Source organism: Pogona vitticeps, chromosome 1, assembly GCF_051106095.1.
Source record: "Pogona vitticeps strain Pit_001003342236 chromosome 1, PviZW2.1, whole genome shotgun sequence".
Taxonomy (NCBI): Eukaryota; Metazoa; Chordata; class Lepidosauria; order Squamata; family Agamidae; genus Pogona; species Pogona vitticeps.
The window spans coordinates 153,890,981-153,909,759 of NC_135783.1; the positions used below are offsets into that span (position 1 = coordinate 153,890,981).

Sequence of the window (18,779 nt, forward strand, 5' to 3'; positions counted from 1 at the left end):
TCACCGTTAAGCGATCTTCCTCCATAGCGCCGCCATTTTCGCGCCCTTGGTAAGCGAGGGCAGGGCGTGAAAATGCGGCGCGGACCTTCCGGCAGCCATTTTGGAACCGCCGATCAGCTGTTCTCCCCCGCTTCGTTATGCGATATTCGCTAAGCGAATCGCTTAGCGAATATCGCAAAGCGAAAAAACGCCATAGGGGCCATCGCTGAGCGAATGCTCCAGCGATGGCCCAGAGCCCCTCGTTAAGCGATTTAATCGCTCAACAGGGCGCTCGTTAAGCGAGGCACCACTGTATTGGCTGAAATTGGCCAGTATGCTGATTCTTGCCTTCCTAGGAAGTGCTACACAGAACAGCTTCAGAATTCATCTCGAAAATCCTGGGTGAATTTAGTTAGACCCATTTTGCAGAACTATGGGATTGACACAGACTCCCTTCCTACCTTTGTTTCAAATAGAGCTAAGCATCTGGTTAAAGAAAAAAAATGTATTTACTCTAAGAGGCAGGATCTCCATGCCATCTCAGAAATGTCCTATTTCTGTTGGTTCCCTCTGTATAAAACATCAATCTGTTTAGAGGACTACGTTGTTAATTTAACCTCAGCCCCTCTAAGAAAAGAGTTTACAGCTCTGCGCTTTCAGTGTATGCCAACAGCTATATTAGTGTATGAAAATGCTCCTTTTGAGCAAAGACTTTGTATATGTGAATCAGGAGAAGTTGAATATATTTATCATTATTTGTTAAGATGTCCTTTATATGATCACCCCAGGACCAAATTCCTTGCAGGCATACTTAGAACTTTGTGTGATAGCCCTCCTCTGGCTCAACTTTGTATGCTGCTTGTGGGCAGGGAAGTAATAACTATCCATCAAGTAGCAAAATTTGCCCTGGCAGCAAAGAAGATTTGTGCCAAACATCAAAAGTCCTAAATCTTTCTTTTTAAGTGTAATTGTGATTTGAGTGCCACATATGTTTCAATGCTGTCATTGATATACAGTATTGCAATGACCTACGGTTTTAAGTACCAATAAAGTAAAGTAAGTAAGATCTTTTCTAGTTCCTTCATTGCTGCCTTTCCTAGTCTCAGACATTTTTTATTTCTTGGCTGTAGTCTCCATTTGGATTGATACCTTTATTAGACTACTAAAAAATTCAAACAAACAGCTCACTTTCAATGTCAATCCATCTTTCTCAGATTGTGTACCAAGATTTTGTGGATAGTGCAGAAAAAATATGAGACTGCCAAAAACTCATGCAGATGTTTGTCCCAGATCTTTTTTAAGGTAAGCCAGTGCTATCAATCACTCGCTGCTTGTGCATCACTGTCATTGTGCTCTGTTTAGTTGGAATTTAAAGGAGAAGTTAATGGTGTTATGATTAACTTACAGGAGAAATTAATTCAAGAGGAACAGATTTTGGACCAGGGTGCGGATTGTCTTGGTGGAAAGTTTACTGCAATAAAAGGTACATCAATTGATGAGCTGGTTTAGGTGATCTGGGATGTAGTAGTGATTATATACATACATACTTTATTGTTACGGCATCAAGCCATACATAATTGAATACAAAATTTCAAAGACTGTTGTGCACTACAAAGAGCCATGCCAGACATACAAAAAGTAAAATATCTAAAACAGCAAATATAGCAAGGTCTAAGGGTTTAGCTGTCTATTCTGTCTGCTATAGCATGCCGCCCAAAACTTCACTACCAGTTCTGTAGTAGTCCGATTTTGGTCGGTTAACAATTGTTTACAGTAGTCCGAATCCGATTGACCTGCCATATCTTTTGAGAGAGGTGTAATATATTTTCCTCGGATCTTATTATGCCTGTTACACCTGAGCATCATGTGCTCGATAGATTCTATCTCGCCAGAGCCACAAGGGCAGAATCTCTGTTCCCTCGGGATTTTCTTAAATCTGCCTTCCAACACCGCTTCTCGGCCTTTCGGCTAAGATCAAGTGTAGTATCTGTTCTAGTGATTAACAGCATAATTCATTTCGGATATTTCAAATGGAGAATTGATTTACATCCGTGTAGGACATTTAAGGATTTCTATAATATCCAGCTATCCACTCAACTGCCTTCCCAGTGGATTAGGGTACAAAAGCCAAGTTTACATGGAACAGGGACAAAGAATACCACTGCTTCAGGCAGCAAAGTGTATTTTTAAAATTGAAAGATAAAGTGCTTCAAATTATCCTAGGTACAATTTAAGAAGGAAAGCAGTGAAAGTGAGCATAGCATAAGGATGATTGTTGGACTGGTACTTGAGAGACTTGGTACTTTGATTGAAGTTCACACTCAGTCATGAAACTGTCCTTCCCCAAGCAGGCAAAGATATTTCTGTTCAGGCAGACTTTCTCTTAATAACAGGTGGTTTAAAAGCGGTTTTTAAAAGAATGGTAGTGCTCTGTTGTTTTAAATGTGTTTTAGTATTGATTTCATTACTGTTTTTAATGTAATACTTGTTTAATTCTTTTTTAATATTTGTATACCTACTGTTCTTAGCTTCTACATATTGTCTTTTTAATGATGTAAGCCGCCTTGGGTTCTTTTTAAGAGAAAGGTGGGGAAAAACAAGCAAGCAAGCAAACAAACAAACTTACTAGTTGAATTTTGGCCAGTGGCCCTTTTTCTCTCAGCCTAATCTACCTTGCTGTAAGGATAATACATAACCATGTATTAATGCTGTCTTTAAATAACTGGTGGGAAGGCTGGATATCAGTGTTAGCAATAAAATAAAAATAAAGACACAGTACAGTAGGGCTCCCATATTTGCTGGGTACTGGTTGCAACCTCCCAGGATACTGAAAACTGTGGATAATAACAAATGCTATATATATAGCCAAATCGAGAGGGGGGGGAGGGGGAGGGAGAGGGGGAGGGGAGGGGGAGGGAGAGAGAGAGAGCATGGTAAAAGAGAAAAAAGGAAACAATTATTTTCACATACATTATCAGAACCGGCACTAGAAAGTGCCAGGGACCATGTTATGTGTTCTTTGGTAACAAATATTCACAGCATGGTCTCTGGCTCCCTCTAGGGGCCAGTTCTAGTAATACACGTGAAAATAATTTTTCTGAATCATTTTCTTTTAATATTTTTAATATTTTCAGATTGTGGATAAGTGAATTAGTTGTTACTGATCCCATGGATAAGGGGGTCCTACTGTAATTTATATTTTAAGTAACCACTCAAAGATTTGTTAGTGGAAAATATTTGCAATGTTTAAGAAATTCAGCAGTCCAAAGTATCACATATGGCTGTGCCTGATTTCCTTTTAGATGACAGTGAGTCTTCTCGGTAGAAGGTTACATTATACATTTGCCAGTTCTTTTTCTCCTGAAAATAAATAATTTACAGCATAACAAAGAAAATTTTAAAATAACAATTCTTAGAAGAAATATGTATGTATGTATGTATGTATGTATGTATGTATGTATGTATGTATGTATGTATGTATGTATGTGTGTCTGTGTCTGTGTCTGTGTCTGTGTCTGTGTCTGTGTCTGTGTCTGTGTCTGTGTCTGTGTATATGTATATGTATATATGTATGCATATGTATATATGTATGTATATGTATATGTGTGTATACACACACACACACACACACACACACACACATACATACATACATACATACATACATATTTCTTCTAATATATACTTTATAATGGTTGTTAGCCAAATCTATAAACTGTTTACAATGATATTTCAACTTGTTAAGGGGGCAACCTATGTCTCCATTCTTGGGCAGAAGTAGGGCTGGCCTCAGCAGTGAGGTGAGACTTTCCTTCAGCCAGCCAAGCAATAAAGGCAGCAGCTTGACCAGTCCTTCTTGCTCCCTGAGCTTAAATATTGCCTGACTATGAGGAGGCGCACACCAGAACAAAAACCATGTGAGGTTAACTCAGTTTATAAAACCCCAAACTAGCCCCTGCTTTATTTCATCAGTGTAGCTGGGCCCATATTATGTTCCCAAAAGACCGACTTTTCACATCTGCTAATGTGACATTTGAACTACAAGCTGGGGAGGAGAAAACTAAATAACTTTGACCTCTGTTCTTTGGTCCCTGGGATAATGGCTGGGGGCCAATGGTTTGCAGCCTATGGTCTTTGTGGTTCACCCTATTCAAGTTTGCTGGGGGAACACCCTCTCTAATTTAATAATTTATTGCAGTATCTTACTTCCTCTATCTGTTTTTAGCTTCCCTGGTGAGATGTAATTCTGCTAGAAATACAGTTCAGTACCACGGATCTCTTTCATATGTAACATAATACAAAATGACATCCACATGAACAACGATACTAGCTAGAGATTAACACACTCTTTTGTCCAGAAGCTTAGTTTTTATGTTATCTGATGGACCTCAAATAATTTCTCTGACAAGATTAATTAGAATAATAAAACAGTAGGGAATACATAATAGTTTCTCCGCATTTTTTTCATGGAGTTACCAAGAGAGACAAAGTGAACTTGAAATTGCATAAGGCAAGCCAATATCCAGGGTTTTTAAAATTAATGAACAGAATTATTAAAACTGAGGAGTTATTTTGGTTAACTCTAGACAATCTTTAAATCAAGTAACTCTGTGTACAATTATGCAAGCTACTCTCATACTTAGCCAGACTGAAAAGCAAGTCTCAATATTTTAAAAATATCTGTATTTTCTTACAATGGTGATATTGATATTATATTGAAATGCAGGGCTATCCAGGTCAAGTCCACTGATTTTAAAAGGTTAAAAAGAGAACACGTATAGTCTAACAATAATCAGAATCAGCCTGTGAAGAATAGGCTACTGGGCCTCTGCAAGAGTATACCCTAATTCAGTGTTTTGAGTCATGACTAGCAATGGGGGTATTCATATATGAATACCCCTGCACAGGTGGACATAATGAGGGCCCAGTCCTCTGGGGCCAGACTGGCCAATCACCCATCTGCTGCTGCCGCAGCTCCACATTCCCCTCCAATCACTCTGGAGCATGTGGTCGACTAGCCACTCCTGGCAGAAGGAGGGAAAATGAGCCTCCCTGCCAGGCTGACTAGTGGCTAGTCGACCACAAACTTGGGAGCGATTGGAAGGGAGTGTAGAGCCGCGGCAGCAGCAGATGGGTGAGTGGACAGTCCAGTCACAGGGGGCCAGACTCTCATTATGTCTAGCTGTGCGGGGGTATTTGTATATGAAAACGAATACACCTCCTCTCTAGTCACACCCCCCTTTTATAATAAACAAGTAACCTGTGACCCCGCTGACAAATTTGCACAAAAAGGCATTTTAACGGGATAAAGAAAACACATTAAAATAGATTTTTCAGAATATAATTCTACCCTAATATATTAATATTTATGTTAATGTAATAATACAGAAGTATGAAGGGCTATAAATCTGCCTCTATCAGAAAAAATTTGAGAAGGAAAAAATGTCAATAAATTTTGAGTCTAATTTACTTTTTGGGGTCATGTCTCCTCCTCCCCAAAAAAGCCCCCTCAGTGTAGAGCCCCTCTCCCTCAAGCCCAAATAAACACCTCCCCCTCATGCCCCACCCCTCTATGGTTTTCCTCCCTCATCTTTTTGCCTCTCTTGTCTTCCTCCTCCGTGACTCAGGTGGGCCCAGTGGCATCTCTTGCCCAGATCCTCTCTCCCTTCACTGTGCCACCATTGTTGCACCTGGAACAGCTGGAGACTCAGGTGGAGTGAAAGGCACTGCTGCCATGCCAACAGCAACTTTTCAATCCTGATGCCATCTTAAGTATCAATGTTCCTGGCACAAACCGTGCTCTCACCTCATTCAGGCCTCTTTGAGCCAGATTAATGCTCCAATACAAAGGGGTGATGTCAATCCTTCAAAGGTAGGTGCAAAGGAGCAGAGAGAAATGAGCAAGAGCAGCTCTTTCAGAGGGGTAAGGATGATGTGCATGCATAAAAAGAAAATCCAACCAAAGGGGTACAAGAAATAACTAAGAACTCTAGGCTGCTTACAATTCTGGTTCAGATTAAAATTATCTGCCTGTGGGCAAAGAGGATTAAAATAAAACAATATTGTGTATACCATATTTAATATAATAAATATAAAAATTATTGCAACTAAAAATAACCATGGCAGTCCCCCAGAAAACACTTTGTAACCCCCTTGGGAAACTGTGCCCTAGTGCAGTGTTTCTTAACCTTTTTGAAAGAAATGCCCCCTTGAGCCATTGAGGAAGTTATCATCGCCCCCTCCCCGCGGTGATGATATCTTTATTTATTTATTTATTTATTTATTTATTCATTCATTCATTCATTCATTCATTCATTCATTCATTCATTCATTCATTCATGACACTTAAATCCAATGACCCCTGAAAACAAAATTCAATTCCAAGAAAATGAAATGCCCCCAAAAAGTAACATTTAATGATTTAGTTGCAAGCGAATTTTAAGACGCAAAAAAAAAAATATATATTAAAAGGTCATAAAAACAAACCACAATGCAGGAACTAAAAATTTCAAGACGAAAACTCTGAAACTAAATTAAGATTGGAGGAAAATATATATTCATGCACACTAAAAAGGCTGCAGCCATCTTAACAGGTTTGGCTTGCTCCAGCTCCCCCTACCGCCCCCCTTCTGCTCCAGCGCCCCCATGCCGCCCCTTTTCGTTCTACCGCCCCCCTGGAAAATGAAATCGCCCCTGGGGGGCATTATCGCCCACGTTAAGAACCACAGCCCTAGTGCATTGAAATTGTCATTATAGGCATAGGATTTTGTTTAAACAATTCATTCAGTACAGCATGTTCACAAATAAGCTCACGGGTTCATCTACAGTGTTAGTACCAAAGCATATTCTTTGGAATCATTGTCTTCTTTTAGTACCTTGTCTATTTTAATTATACAGTATTTATATTCTAACAACTTTTGGAATATCAGATGTGGATCGTCACTGTAAATTTAAAAAGATGAGCTTTTCATTTTAATTATCACAAACCATATCCTAACTCAATTTCAGTGAATTGTTAATTCTGTCCACTAAGCTTCTATCAACATAATTTTTTTAAATAATAAAACAGTGTATACTGTAATCAATATTGGTGTGGGTGATAATACAGTATGACACAAACAATCCCTTTTTTAAACTGTTCATATTTTTATAGTTCTGCAAAAACAATGATTAATGGAATATCCTGTTTCTTTCACACTTTCATGAAATTAGTAGCTTTTAAGAAAAATAAATATAACCTTATAAATATGTACTCAGTAGTATGCGCCACTGATTTCAACCTTGTTTAAAAGTTATGTTTCTTTGTGCTGCCCCAATTTTTAGAAATGCCTTATAGAGTGCTGATTTGCTCTGCCAGCACAAGACCATTGCTGCACTCTTATATATAATCCTCAAACCTTTAGTCAAATATTGTGATTTTATTAACGTCTCAGTTAAAAACTACTTTACATATATTTTATGATATTCAGTATTATGCTTTCCACATTTCCTTCCCTGTGCCTTTATTTTCTTATGTAAAAAAATCCAGAATATTTTATACAAAGATAATTGGATCAAGGATATACACAATACTGAATATTGTTATAACATTTACAAAGTAGACAGTCTTCACAGAAACTTATTCGTTTGTTCTCATTGATCTATCACTGTTAATTTTGATCATAATATTCCATCTTCTGCCACACAATTCAGTATTGCAGCTCATGGGCAAGATTGGACATTTATCCCCTGTGACTGTAATAGCTACATAACAGGCAGAAATTTAACAGATGTAGTTTTTCTTATCAGAATGCTGCACCTGTTTAATTTTTGCATGCTAGGTAACTGTTAAAAACACTAAAGGCTCTGCCAGCCACAAACTAGTATTCTTTGGCAAGATAGGGAGAGATTTATTTTCAGAAAAGCAGTAATTCTCTGGAAATTCATAAGATCCATATCCTGCATTACTTATTGTTACAATGGACAATACTGTATTTAGTAGTTGTCCTTTTTAATTTTTCATTGAGTTTTAAGTGTTATAGATTTTTTTTAATTATAAAAACAGAACATGTATTTTCCTTGTAGCTATTAATTCATGTTGACTTCTGAAAATATGCTAATAGTATTTGACATTTCTATTCGGCTTGTTTGCTTTGCAAAAATGGCAGATTTTCTACCAGTTCTTTGCATTTTAAAGGTTTTTTGATGCTGCATAATAATAACTTCTCAGTATATTGTGAGGGTACATTCTAATCTCGAAACCAAAGTATTTAATCTTTAGAACAACAGTGGAGAAGAGATTCCCTCAATGTTGTTGTCCCTCACCATTGGCAGTGGGGGCAAGGGCTGCTACAAGTTGCAATCCAGCAATGGCTGTAGGGCCAATGATTACCCGCCCCTGCTTCAAAACGATATATTTCAAGGTGTGCAACTAGTCAAATTTCTGCCAAACACAGTGACAGAAGATTAAAAAAAGGGCAAGGCTCCTGTATGTCTAACTACTGTAAGGAAAATTCTACATGACAAGCTCATTTGAGGAAGTCCTTTCTTTTACACAGTTATTTAAAGTGCAAACGCATGTGTAAAAAGTTTCTTCTAGTTGGATATCCTAGCCAAAGCCAAGACAAAACCCCCCACAAAAAATCTATTCTCCGCTTATCTATTGTGCAGATCTATGAATCCTTATTTGCCAGTATTAACAAGAATTATTGTCTTTGTTGTATTACAGTCATTTGTGTTCCTTGGTGTATCCTACAATTAATTTTCTAATTCGCTTCTTATCTGAATAATTACTACTTCTTACTGAGATACTGAAATATGCTTTAGCCAGCTCGGAATAAGTGTTGTCCTTTTCATGTTGTTGCATTTAATATGGCAGCCTTGCAAGGGTTCATTTAACAGGACTAGGGAGACAGTTATTAAAATCAATGATGTAATTACTGAATGAATTCCATAATTTAGGTTGCTGGATGTGAATGAGAATAGACACTAGTTCTACAACTAGATTCAAACTCTGTGACTTGTACATCCAGTAATGAATAAGTAATGAGGGTGATTCTGTTGCCAGTCCATTGTTTGCAGTGATGGTCCAGTGTATAAATACTGTATATGGAGTTGGGAAATACAGATAAAAGAGTGGTTAGAATTTTATTTGTAGACTGCAGCCAAGAATTGAATTGTTTATAGGACTGGATTCAAAGTGCCTTCTGTAAGTGAAACATATCTCACCTCATGAGGAGTTCCTCCCATATTCTGCCCATCTCCTCCTCCTGCTACAACCCTCTCTGCTTCATTCCACATTATTCTGGAGGGTCCCTTGACCCTCAAGCATGGATTTGCAATGGGCACAATGCAAATGCCAGTGTGGGAAGCTTCTTGCCCTCACCATACATTACAACTTTTTAACCTGCTCATTAAACAAAAAAAGTAACCAAGCAAACAATTTAAATTTGTTCTGTGGTGGCTGACATAATAAGAAATATATTGTTTTGTAAGGAAAGTGGAAAAAGCAGTAGTCACCAACAATTTTACTGCATTCTGGGATTGTTAATAAAATTGCACTGCAGAGTGAGATTCCTGATTGAAATTCCATTTCTTCTGCAGTTCTTGTTACCAATGATGAGATACATTTGCAACAAGAGCACTGCCTCTTCTCTTGAATGCTCAGCACAAAATGAAATCTCTTTCCCCTGAGCTGTTGTTGCAATACAGAGGATTTGCAACAGGGAAAGCCTCTCACTATATTATGAATACGTCAGGGGTGGGGACTCAAATTGCCGGAATCACTGTCAAGTCACACCAGTGACTCAACTAAGACTTGAACTGGTGGATTTTTTTTCAATGACTTGGACTTGACGGAATCCACTCGCCCCTCCTTTTTTTCTGGGGGGGAAGCTTGTTTTTAATAGGGAGTCAGACTTGGAGCTTGGGACCAAAGTCTCGCCAACATCCCTGGAATACGTATATTATGAATATGGAATGGCAGTAACAAGCATAATAGTACTTAGCACTATTGTGGCACAAAATATGTAATGATTGCCTGCTGCTGGAAGAGAGAAAGCCTGTTCTTTGGCTTTGGAAATTCCCCATTGAAGTACAATTACACAGAAGTAAATGGAGTAATAAAAATTACGAGTTATGTTATGTGCCGCCAAGCTGGAACTAAAAGTGACTCTAATAGGGCCTTCAAGGTAGGTGAAATATTTAAGGAACGGTTTCACATTATGTACTCCCAATAAGTGTCCATGGTTAGCCAGGTACTCAAACTGAGGATTCCTGTGTCATAGTCTCTTGAGTCACCTAATCAATTAATCATTATCATCATCTTAGAACTGCAGAACTGGAAGGGACCCTATGGATCATCAAGTCTAGCCCCTGTCAGGCACCTAAATCACTAAGCTATTCAGCAATTAATCCTCATGCTCAAAGATAAACAACAACAACAACAACAACAACAACAACAACAACAACAACAACAACAACAACAACAACAACAACAACAACAACAAAACAGATACACACACACCCCATTATGTGAGTTGTGGGGTATTTTCAGCCTGCAATTAAAATCCCGAAATACTATTGGTTAGAAAAATGTACCACATCTGAATGAATGACTTTGTGTGCAGGAAAGAAAACATGTTCCAGAGTCAGAAAACACAGTGTGAAACCAAAATAAAATAAATTTAGGTTTTAAAAGTTGCACATTTCTTACATTGTGGGTTGCTTCCTGACTCTAGCTGATTCCAAAGGGAGAAATTCTGATTCCGTCCAATCAAGGCCAGTCTATTGACAATCACAGTTTTGTCATTTTTGCTTTGCAACATTATGTTTGTCTTAGAAGTGACAAGGCACATGTCTTGTCTCAATAAATTGAATTGCCTGGAATAAAAGATATTCCAATGCTCTCCTGGCCCATAAACTCAGAACAGATTTGGTGGAGCATTTTCCGACCTGCCCGTTTTGACGTTGTCGGTGTCAAAAAAAGGAAAATCTGAATGTGGCAAGTGCCTGGCATTTGGAAACAGTCTTTACAAATGTGCAGCTGACAGTGTCAAAGAATGCCTACAAAATGCTCCACTCTTATTGCATAAGAATTTAATAAGTACAATAGTTTCTTATGTGACCAGCCATAATTGAGAGGTGACCTTTTACTGTTTTGCGGTTCAGTTTGAACAGAGGTGGGAACTGTGCACACAGCCTACCAAGGACATCCTTGTGGTCCTTAAGAGTTTCCCAAGAACAAAATATCCTGAGCTGGCCCTTCCTTGTTGTCATACCTAATAACAGTCTATTACCTTATTGTTATATGGGCTGGCACCACAAGAACAGTGTCCCATCTGTTAAAGAGTGCACAGTCTGAATAATGTTCACCTCACCCTGGCCCTCCAAATACAATGCTAAGTGAGCAACACTTATCCACCTATATCCATCTCTATATGTACAGTACATACACATGTACGGTATATAAACATATAATGAAAACTAAAAAGCACCACAAAGGTTTTTCTGTATCCATTTTAGGGATGTAGTTAATTGCTAAAATACATATCCAGATATAAGAGTGCCTGACAAACAACTGTTTAAGCAGAACATGCGTGTATGGGTGGGCATGTGTGTATGTAGAGAGTGTTAGAAGCTGTTAACATTGTTACATACAAGTATCATTGCAATGCGTATTGCCTACAGTTATGTATATGCAGATTTTTTTCAAAGGATACCTGAACTAAAACGAGTCTTTTCCCCCCCTAAATACAGGAGGAGAAACCAGCAGAGTATCAGATACCTACTGGCTACTATGACCCAGACGGGCACCCAAAGCAGCGCGACCAGCGGAGCCTTCATCTCAAGACCAACGCCGGCGCTTCCCTGGCTGTTGGGATTCCCTCCAAGAAGGAGGAGGGCTGGTGGCGGGTCAGTCTCCTCCCCTGCCCGCCCCTCTGGCACACGCCGGCCCCACAGCCGCGAAGTGGGGAGCTGTGGAAGAGCGTGGTCCCTACTCAGCGGAGGGCACAGCCCTTCCCGCTCCCGGGGGGCGCCTCCCCGCCGGCCATCAGAGGGGGCTCCCCTCTCTCTCCGGCCTCTTGCTTCTGCGCCAGCCGGACTCGGCCCCGACGCGGTTACCTAGCAACCGTCCTCTCTCTCTCTCTCTCTCTCTCTCTCTCTCTCTCTCTCTCTCTCTCTCTCTCTCTCTCTCTCTCTCTCTCTCTCTCTCCCCCCCCCCCCCGACAAACAGCCAATCACATTCTTCGGGCTCCTGCTGACCTCCTACCCGGAAACGGACAGCGCCGTCCAGCCTTTGATCTTCACCAGGCTTGGAGGAGGACGAGGTTTTCGGGTGTGTGAGAGCGGGTATATATATGTATACCCGCTCTCACACACCCGCTCTCACACACCCGAAAACCTCGTCCTCGCAGCGGGTATATATATATACCTGCTGCGAGAGGAAGATGGGCAATGGCAGGGAGGCCTCTCCTCCGCTACCAAAAAAGCCTCGCACACTCTCTAGCGTTTTGAAGATCTGTACCTGCAGGCGGATTTTTGAGTGACGGGTCTTCCTCGTTCCTCTCCTGTCGGAGGCTGGATGTCATCGTGCGGATCCTGACTTTGGATGCCAGCACTTCTAAACCATGATACAGTTGCATCTCAAACAGTCTCCCAGGTTATTCGGCCAATTCATCCTTCTGCAGTTCTTTTGCCACAGAATTAGCCCTGGAGTGATCGGACCATAACAATCTGGACTTTTTGTTTCTCATGACATATTCCATGTATTTATTTATTTATTTATTTATTCATTCATTCATTCATTCATTCATTCATTCATTCATTTATTTATACCCTGCCTATCTGACCCACCGGACCACTCTAGGCGGCTATTTGTAGTCTATTTGTATTTCATGATATCTTGGCCTTTATTCATATGCCTTGGTACTTCTTGCCCTTTCAATCTAAGAAGTTCTTAGTATTCATTCATTCATTCATTCATTCTATTTATACCCCGCCCCCTAGATAGCATCTACTTGGGGCGGCTTACAAAATAATAAAATATCATTAAGTGACAATAAAGCATCACAATCGAGATAAGCAACATTCATAGTCATAAAACCATCTGGCGAGAAAACCAATACTTACATTTTTAAATAGTAGACTGTGTTAAAGTCCATGATTCAATGTCACATAGAATGGACAACATGTAGCGTTGTTCAATGCACGTTTTAAAGGTTAATTTTAAGTGTCGCATTATATAACATTCTTGATCTTGATGAAGGTGCTCCAGTCCAGGCCATCTTTGTGCTGACGTCTATTGTGTGGTTTCCAGTCATTCAACCAAATTCCAAACTACTACTGTCTACTGATAATCTCAGACTCCAATCTTCTTCAACAAAATCCTCTACCTGAAAGTTAAAAAGCCTGGGATAACCAGAATTGGATTTATGTGTGGAAGGACTCCGAGACCTGCTCAGTATAACAAACCAAATTCCTACACCCAGAATCTTTCATTTGTAGTGTGGCTTGTATGTCACCAGTCTTCTGATTGAAGAAAGGAATCTAATAGCATCTTAGACAGACAGTGCTATTTATGTCATGGATTTGCTGACTGTTAGGAGCACAAAGTATATAAATCTGTTAGTCTCTATGGCCGCAATTCAGGGTACACATATGTCTGGGAGTAAGTCTCACAGCAAGTTGTAATTCAATACACCCATTTATTTAGGAATGGGTCCCGCTGTACTCAGTGGGGCTTACTTCTAAGTAGACATGCATACAATGGTTTCACAGGGTACCATGGGATTTATTTTGTTTGTGAGACCAGATTAAAACACAACTACTGCCCTGGTAATGGGAAATTGTTGTAGCATCTGAAGAAAAATCTTAAGTAGCAAGGTGGTGTGTATTTTGACATTTTTCTGGGTGGATTTAGACAAGGCTTTGGCATTGCCCTGTCATATCCACAGAATTTTACAGAGATTGACATGTTACAGTCTTTTGCTCATAGCTGTCCTGTGCTATCGGCTGGCTTTTTTCATCTCTTTTTCTTCACCTCCCCAAAAAATGTATGTCAAGGAGGAAAAGGGGAAAGTGTGCTACAGTTTGATCTGTATGCTAAGCATTGCCAGTAGAGATACACTCCTTAGCCTAAGACTCTGTTCACCTTGAGCTCAGCTTTCTTTGCACGATACTAGTACTGCATTCCAGTGTCCATACAATGCAAGGCTAAAACAAGTGTCAACAGGGTTTTTTACACCACCAGGATCTGAAAATGGAGAAGAAGGGGCCAGAGTTGTGGAATTATTATGAGTCTGTTACTGAAGACTACTGAAGTGAAGAGGGATTGAAGGTCAGAATCCAACAGTGTACTTCAATATCCCATCAGAATTGATATTTTCTCCTCCTCCCCATCCTGCTGCAACTCTACCTGTGCCAAGAAACCAGCTTGGGGAGATTTCCAGACCCCAGAACTGGTTTTTAGGATGCATGGGATGATGCGGGGTGGGAAGATAGTCACCAGTTCTGGTGGAAGCAATGTGAATGAGTAGAACTAGACCACTGGATTCTGGCTTTAGTGTTGTAACATAACCTTGGAGATGTGTAGTGGTGCAAGCTGCTGTTTAAAATTGGTCAAATCTGTCCAGGCACATCCCTTTGTAAAGTGCAGGGAATGAATCACCATGGGAAGTAGGAAGTTAAAGAATGCATCATATTACATGACAATTTTCAATTTATTCTGAAAAAGTGGGAGGAGCATTGACCAATAAAGGCCTAGACATTATTTTCACTCAGGCAGGGTTGCAGAAAATAAGGTGTCTCTTCAAAGTCACAAAGGAAGAATATGAGGTCTGTGACTATCTGAGGACGGAGCAAACATGAGGTCTAAGGGGTATTCTTTGTTTTTCACTAGAAACTGAAGCTCCACTGATGAGAAGGAGATACAAAACTGTGTCTATATTTCAGACATGGAACTAAGAAACAAGCTGCCTCTGTGAATGCACTCACGTGGAACAAAGTTTTTCCACATATTCCTTTTTCCCCCTCTAAGTTTTTTTTAAACTTTTAGCAACATAATTTAGGAAAATAAAAACCATCGGATTTTTGCATTATTAAACTAATGTAGTCTTTAGTGATTTATTGCAAACCATCCAGAGAGCTACTAATTTTTGCTAAACTGCTTCTCCCTACCACGTCTTAAGATGCTAGGTATGGAAGGTACATGAAAACAATGAACTTTGGCTGCTTGTTGGAGTATTTAACCTATGCTCCACTTATGCTTAACCTGCATGTTATTGCAACTGTGTGCAAATATTATAAAAGGCTAATAAGAATCCAGTGACCTCTTTCTAAAATGAATAAATGTGAGTAAGTGCTATGCTCCCCTTCATGGATTGCTGCCTTGTGGCGAAGGGGCTTGAGGGTCCCATCACCTCCTGGCAAATAGAAGGGGAAGATATGGAGGCAGCGACAGATTTTACTTTCTTGGGCTCCATGATCACTGCAGATGGTGACAGCAGCCATGAAATTAAAAGACCCCTGCTTCTTGGGAGGAAAGCAGTGACAAACCTAGACAACATCTTAAAAAGCAGAGACCTCACCTTGCCGACAAAGGTCCACATAGTCAAAGCTATGTTTTTTCCAGTAGCAATGTATGGAAGTGAGAGCTGGACAATAAAGAAGGATGACCACTGAAGAATTGATGCTTTGAATTGTGGTGCTGGAGGAGACTCTTGAGAGTCCCCTGGACTGCAAAGAGAATAAACCTATCCATTTTGAAGGAAATCAACCCTGAGTGCTCAGTGGAAGGATAGATCCTGAAGCTGAGGCTCCAATACAGTGGTGCTCCGCATGACAATGATAAAATCGCTGTTTAGCGAATCGTTGTCATGCAAAATCAGTTTCCCCATTGGAATGCATTGAAACCTGTTTAATGTGTTCCAATGGGGAAAAATACCTTGTCTTCCAGCGAAGATCGCCCATAGGGAAGCCATCAGCTGTAAAAATGGCTGCCCTGCAAAGCACGGGTCCGGAAAACACAGGGCAGCCATTTTGCGGAGCCAGAAAAATCGTCGTCTTGCGAACAAACGGTTCGCGAAGCATGAACCTGATCGACGTCCAGGGAAAAGCCCCCATTGGAATGACTGTTTTGTGAATCGCTATAGCGATTGCAAAAAGTCGTCGTAATGCGGATTCGTCGTTAAGCGGGGTCATCGTCTTGTGAGGTACCACTGTACTTTGGCTATCTCATGAGGAGAGAAGACTCCCTGGAAAAGTCCCTGATGTTGGGAAAGAGTGAAGGCAAGAGGAGAAGGGGATGACAGAGGACGAGATTTATTTATATATTTGTTTATTACACTTATATGCCGCCCATCTAGACATTGTCTACTATGGATGGCTCACAACAGAAAGAATAAAAACAGTTAATATAACAGTTTCTCAACAATATACGATGATAACAATAACTCAAGATGGGATGAAAAAATAAATTAAATAGTGCCTGGAGGGAAGACCTGTCTGAATAACCAGGCCTTATGTTGGTTTTTAAAGATGCCCAGCGAGGGATCCAAATGGATCTCAGAGGGGAGTTTGTTCCAAAGAAAAGGGGCCACTGCTGAGAAGGCCCAGTGTCTTGTTTTTGTTCTTTCCGGACCTCCCTCGGCATTAGGCCCCTCAATCGCCCCTCCTGACTAGATCGAGTGGTGCAGGTACATCTAGGTGGGAGGAGGTGCTTCGCCAAGTATCAAGGTCCTAAACCGTTTTAGGGCTTTGTATGTAATCATTAAAACTTTGTTTGGACAGTGTCACCAAAGCTACCAACATTAATTTGACCAAACTCCGGGAGGCAGTGGAAGACAGGAGGGCCTGGTGTGCTCTGGTCCATGGGGTACTTTAATACTGTATTCACTTGTGTTAACCTTCCTGCAAAGATTTGATGTAATGGGTAAGAGCCTTTCTCTTCAACATTCTAGGTTTCTTTTTGGGGATTTGTTCTTGCTTTCTATATAAAATCTTTTTAAAAAATATATATCATTTTCACCTGATTCACATTGGCCTTTGCATCATGTGACCAGTTTTAAAAATGTTTAAATTAAACCACTCTGCTTCCACAGCAAATCTGTACTATTTGCCAGTACAGCTACTGCCTTAATAAAAGTAGTCACAGCCTTGAGTTTGCAAGAGCTGAATCAGTGTGCAAACCTTTGAGAGGTCATACATCGGTAAGTCTGAACCAACTTGACAGCGCAAAACAATATTAGGCAAGCGGAGAAAGTCTCTTGACTGATCTGTACTCAAATATTGGGCAAACAAATTGGGACAGACTAACCCTGTGTCTTTAAAGAGGCAGTATCACCCATTCTTCTGGAGTCCTTGATATTATCTGTCCTTTCTGAACAAACCTGCAAGTGTGTGTATGTGTGTGAGGGGTGGGGCACCACATTCTCAGGGAAAAATAAAATAAAAGGAAACCAATGGTAGAGCTGTAGAAAAGTCCAAAGAATGGAGGTCACTGTTAGAGGAAGTCTTCCTTACATATGTAAGACCATGGTTCTTAAACTTCAGATATCTGTCTTCTAATGAACTGGCAATTTTTTTCTCCACGATGCCAAAGGCCAGTGCCTGACTGACAACTTGCTTTTGCAATGCCCCTGCATTACTGCTTCTACTGACAGTTTCCAATCTTTATTTGACAAGAGAGGCTGGCTGCCCTGAGATAATTTGCAAATCAGCTGGTTCTAACACCAACTCTTTGAGAAACATGGAAGACACCCCTTCCCTATATATTTTCCAGTTTGAGAAACACTACATTTTGGCACTAAGGCCAGCAGGAAATGTTTGGTATAGCAGAACTGCACCAAACCTGAAAAAAGGAAAATAGATTGTGAGGCTGGAAGAGGAAAGCCCAATAGATTAAAGAGATTGGTAGAGAGAGGACTGCTTTCTATGGCACTAGCACCAGCAATGGTTGGCATTTGCACAACCATCACAAAAACATATTTAACTGATTGATCCATTTGATTTTATGTCACCCCTTTACGAGTGAACACACTGGGTGGTTTAGGGAACGTGAGCAGGGTACACAGAACATAATGTCCTAACTGTGTGACTGACTGTGTGATCTATCCAGTCAAAGCCCACAGACTCAGTTCCCAGAGTATAATAATAAAATAATTTTCCTCTAGGAAAGTTCTAACTAATTCATAAACTGTGCAAGGTGGCAAATAAATAAATTGTTCCAGAACAGATCACAAGAATGGAACATTTTCAAATAAGCAAGATTTATTGGTCTGTGGCTGAAGGTAAGCAGCAGCTGCTTGCTTTGCTCCAACAACAATACAGCACAAACCTCTTCAGTTATTTTTTGCTCATTTGCCCAAGGACAGTGCACATCCAGGTGAGAAACAGATTCCTGTAAATGGGGAGTGGGGAACCTTCAGTTTCTAGGCTTGAGGTGGCTACAAACTTCTTTTATCAGTGATAACAGAGCAGAAGGTTTTGAAATCATGGAAGCTGTTGTAAGGAACTATACTCTTGTTTTACAGTCTAAGGTGCCTCTTACACTGAACTGAAATATGCTCCCAAGTAGTCATCCATAGAACTGAGGTATGCTTTGCATGTCTGAAAGATGTTGTTCTTGGATGTTTAGAAGGAGGCCTAAGGACATGTCTGGCAGGGATTGAAGTCAGAAATGTGGCTGCACCGGAAGCCTGAAGCCATGTTTGATCCATTAGTCTGAATTGCACAAAGAAGTGCAAACTACAGAACTGTAAACGTGAAAAACAGGCCCATGTTCATGGAATCTGCAAGCTCTTTGACTGTGAAAATCAAAAGTT

The 18,779-nt window shown here is 40.3% G+C and overlaps 1 protein-coding gene and 1 pseudogene across 3 annotated transcripts in view; one reads left to right on the forward strand and one right to left on the reverse strand.

Annotated features, from left to right (window-relative positions):
* Positions 1-12,076, reverse strand: part of SEL1L2 (SEL1L2 adaptor subunit of SYVN1 ubiquitin ligase) — a 76,069-nt gene extending 63,993 nt beyond the window's left edge. For 2 of the 3 annotated variants that reach the window (XM_078390239.1, XM_073003405.2), the window contains exon 1: positions 11,748-11,941. In XM_078390239.1, coding sequence (XP_078246365.1) covers positions 11,748-11,802 — 55 coding nt within the window. In that variant the 5' untranslated portion in view covers positions 11,803-11,941. Of the gene's footprint in view, positions 1-11,747 lie in introns of all 3 variants that reach the window. The other variant, XM_020801238.3, reaches the window with a different exon arrangement.
* On the forward strand, positions 1,928-2,107 carry LOC140703586 (U2 spliceosomal RNA; annotated as a pseudogene).
* Positions 12,077-18,779: the final 6,703 nt, after the last annotated feature.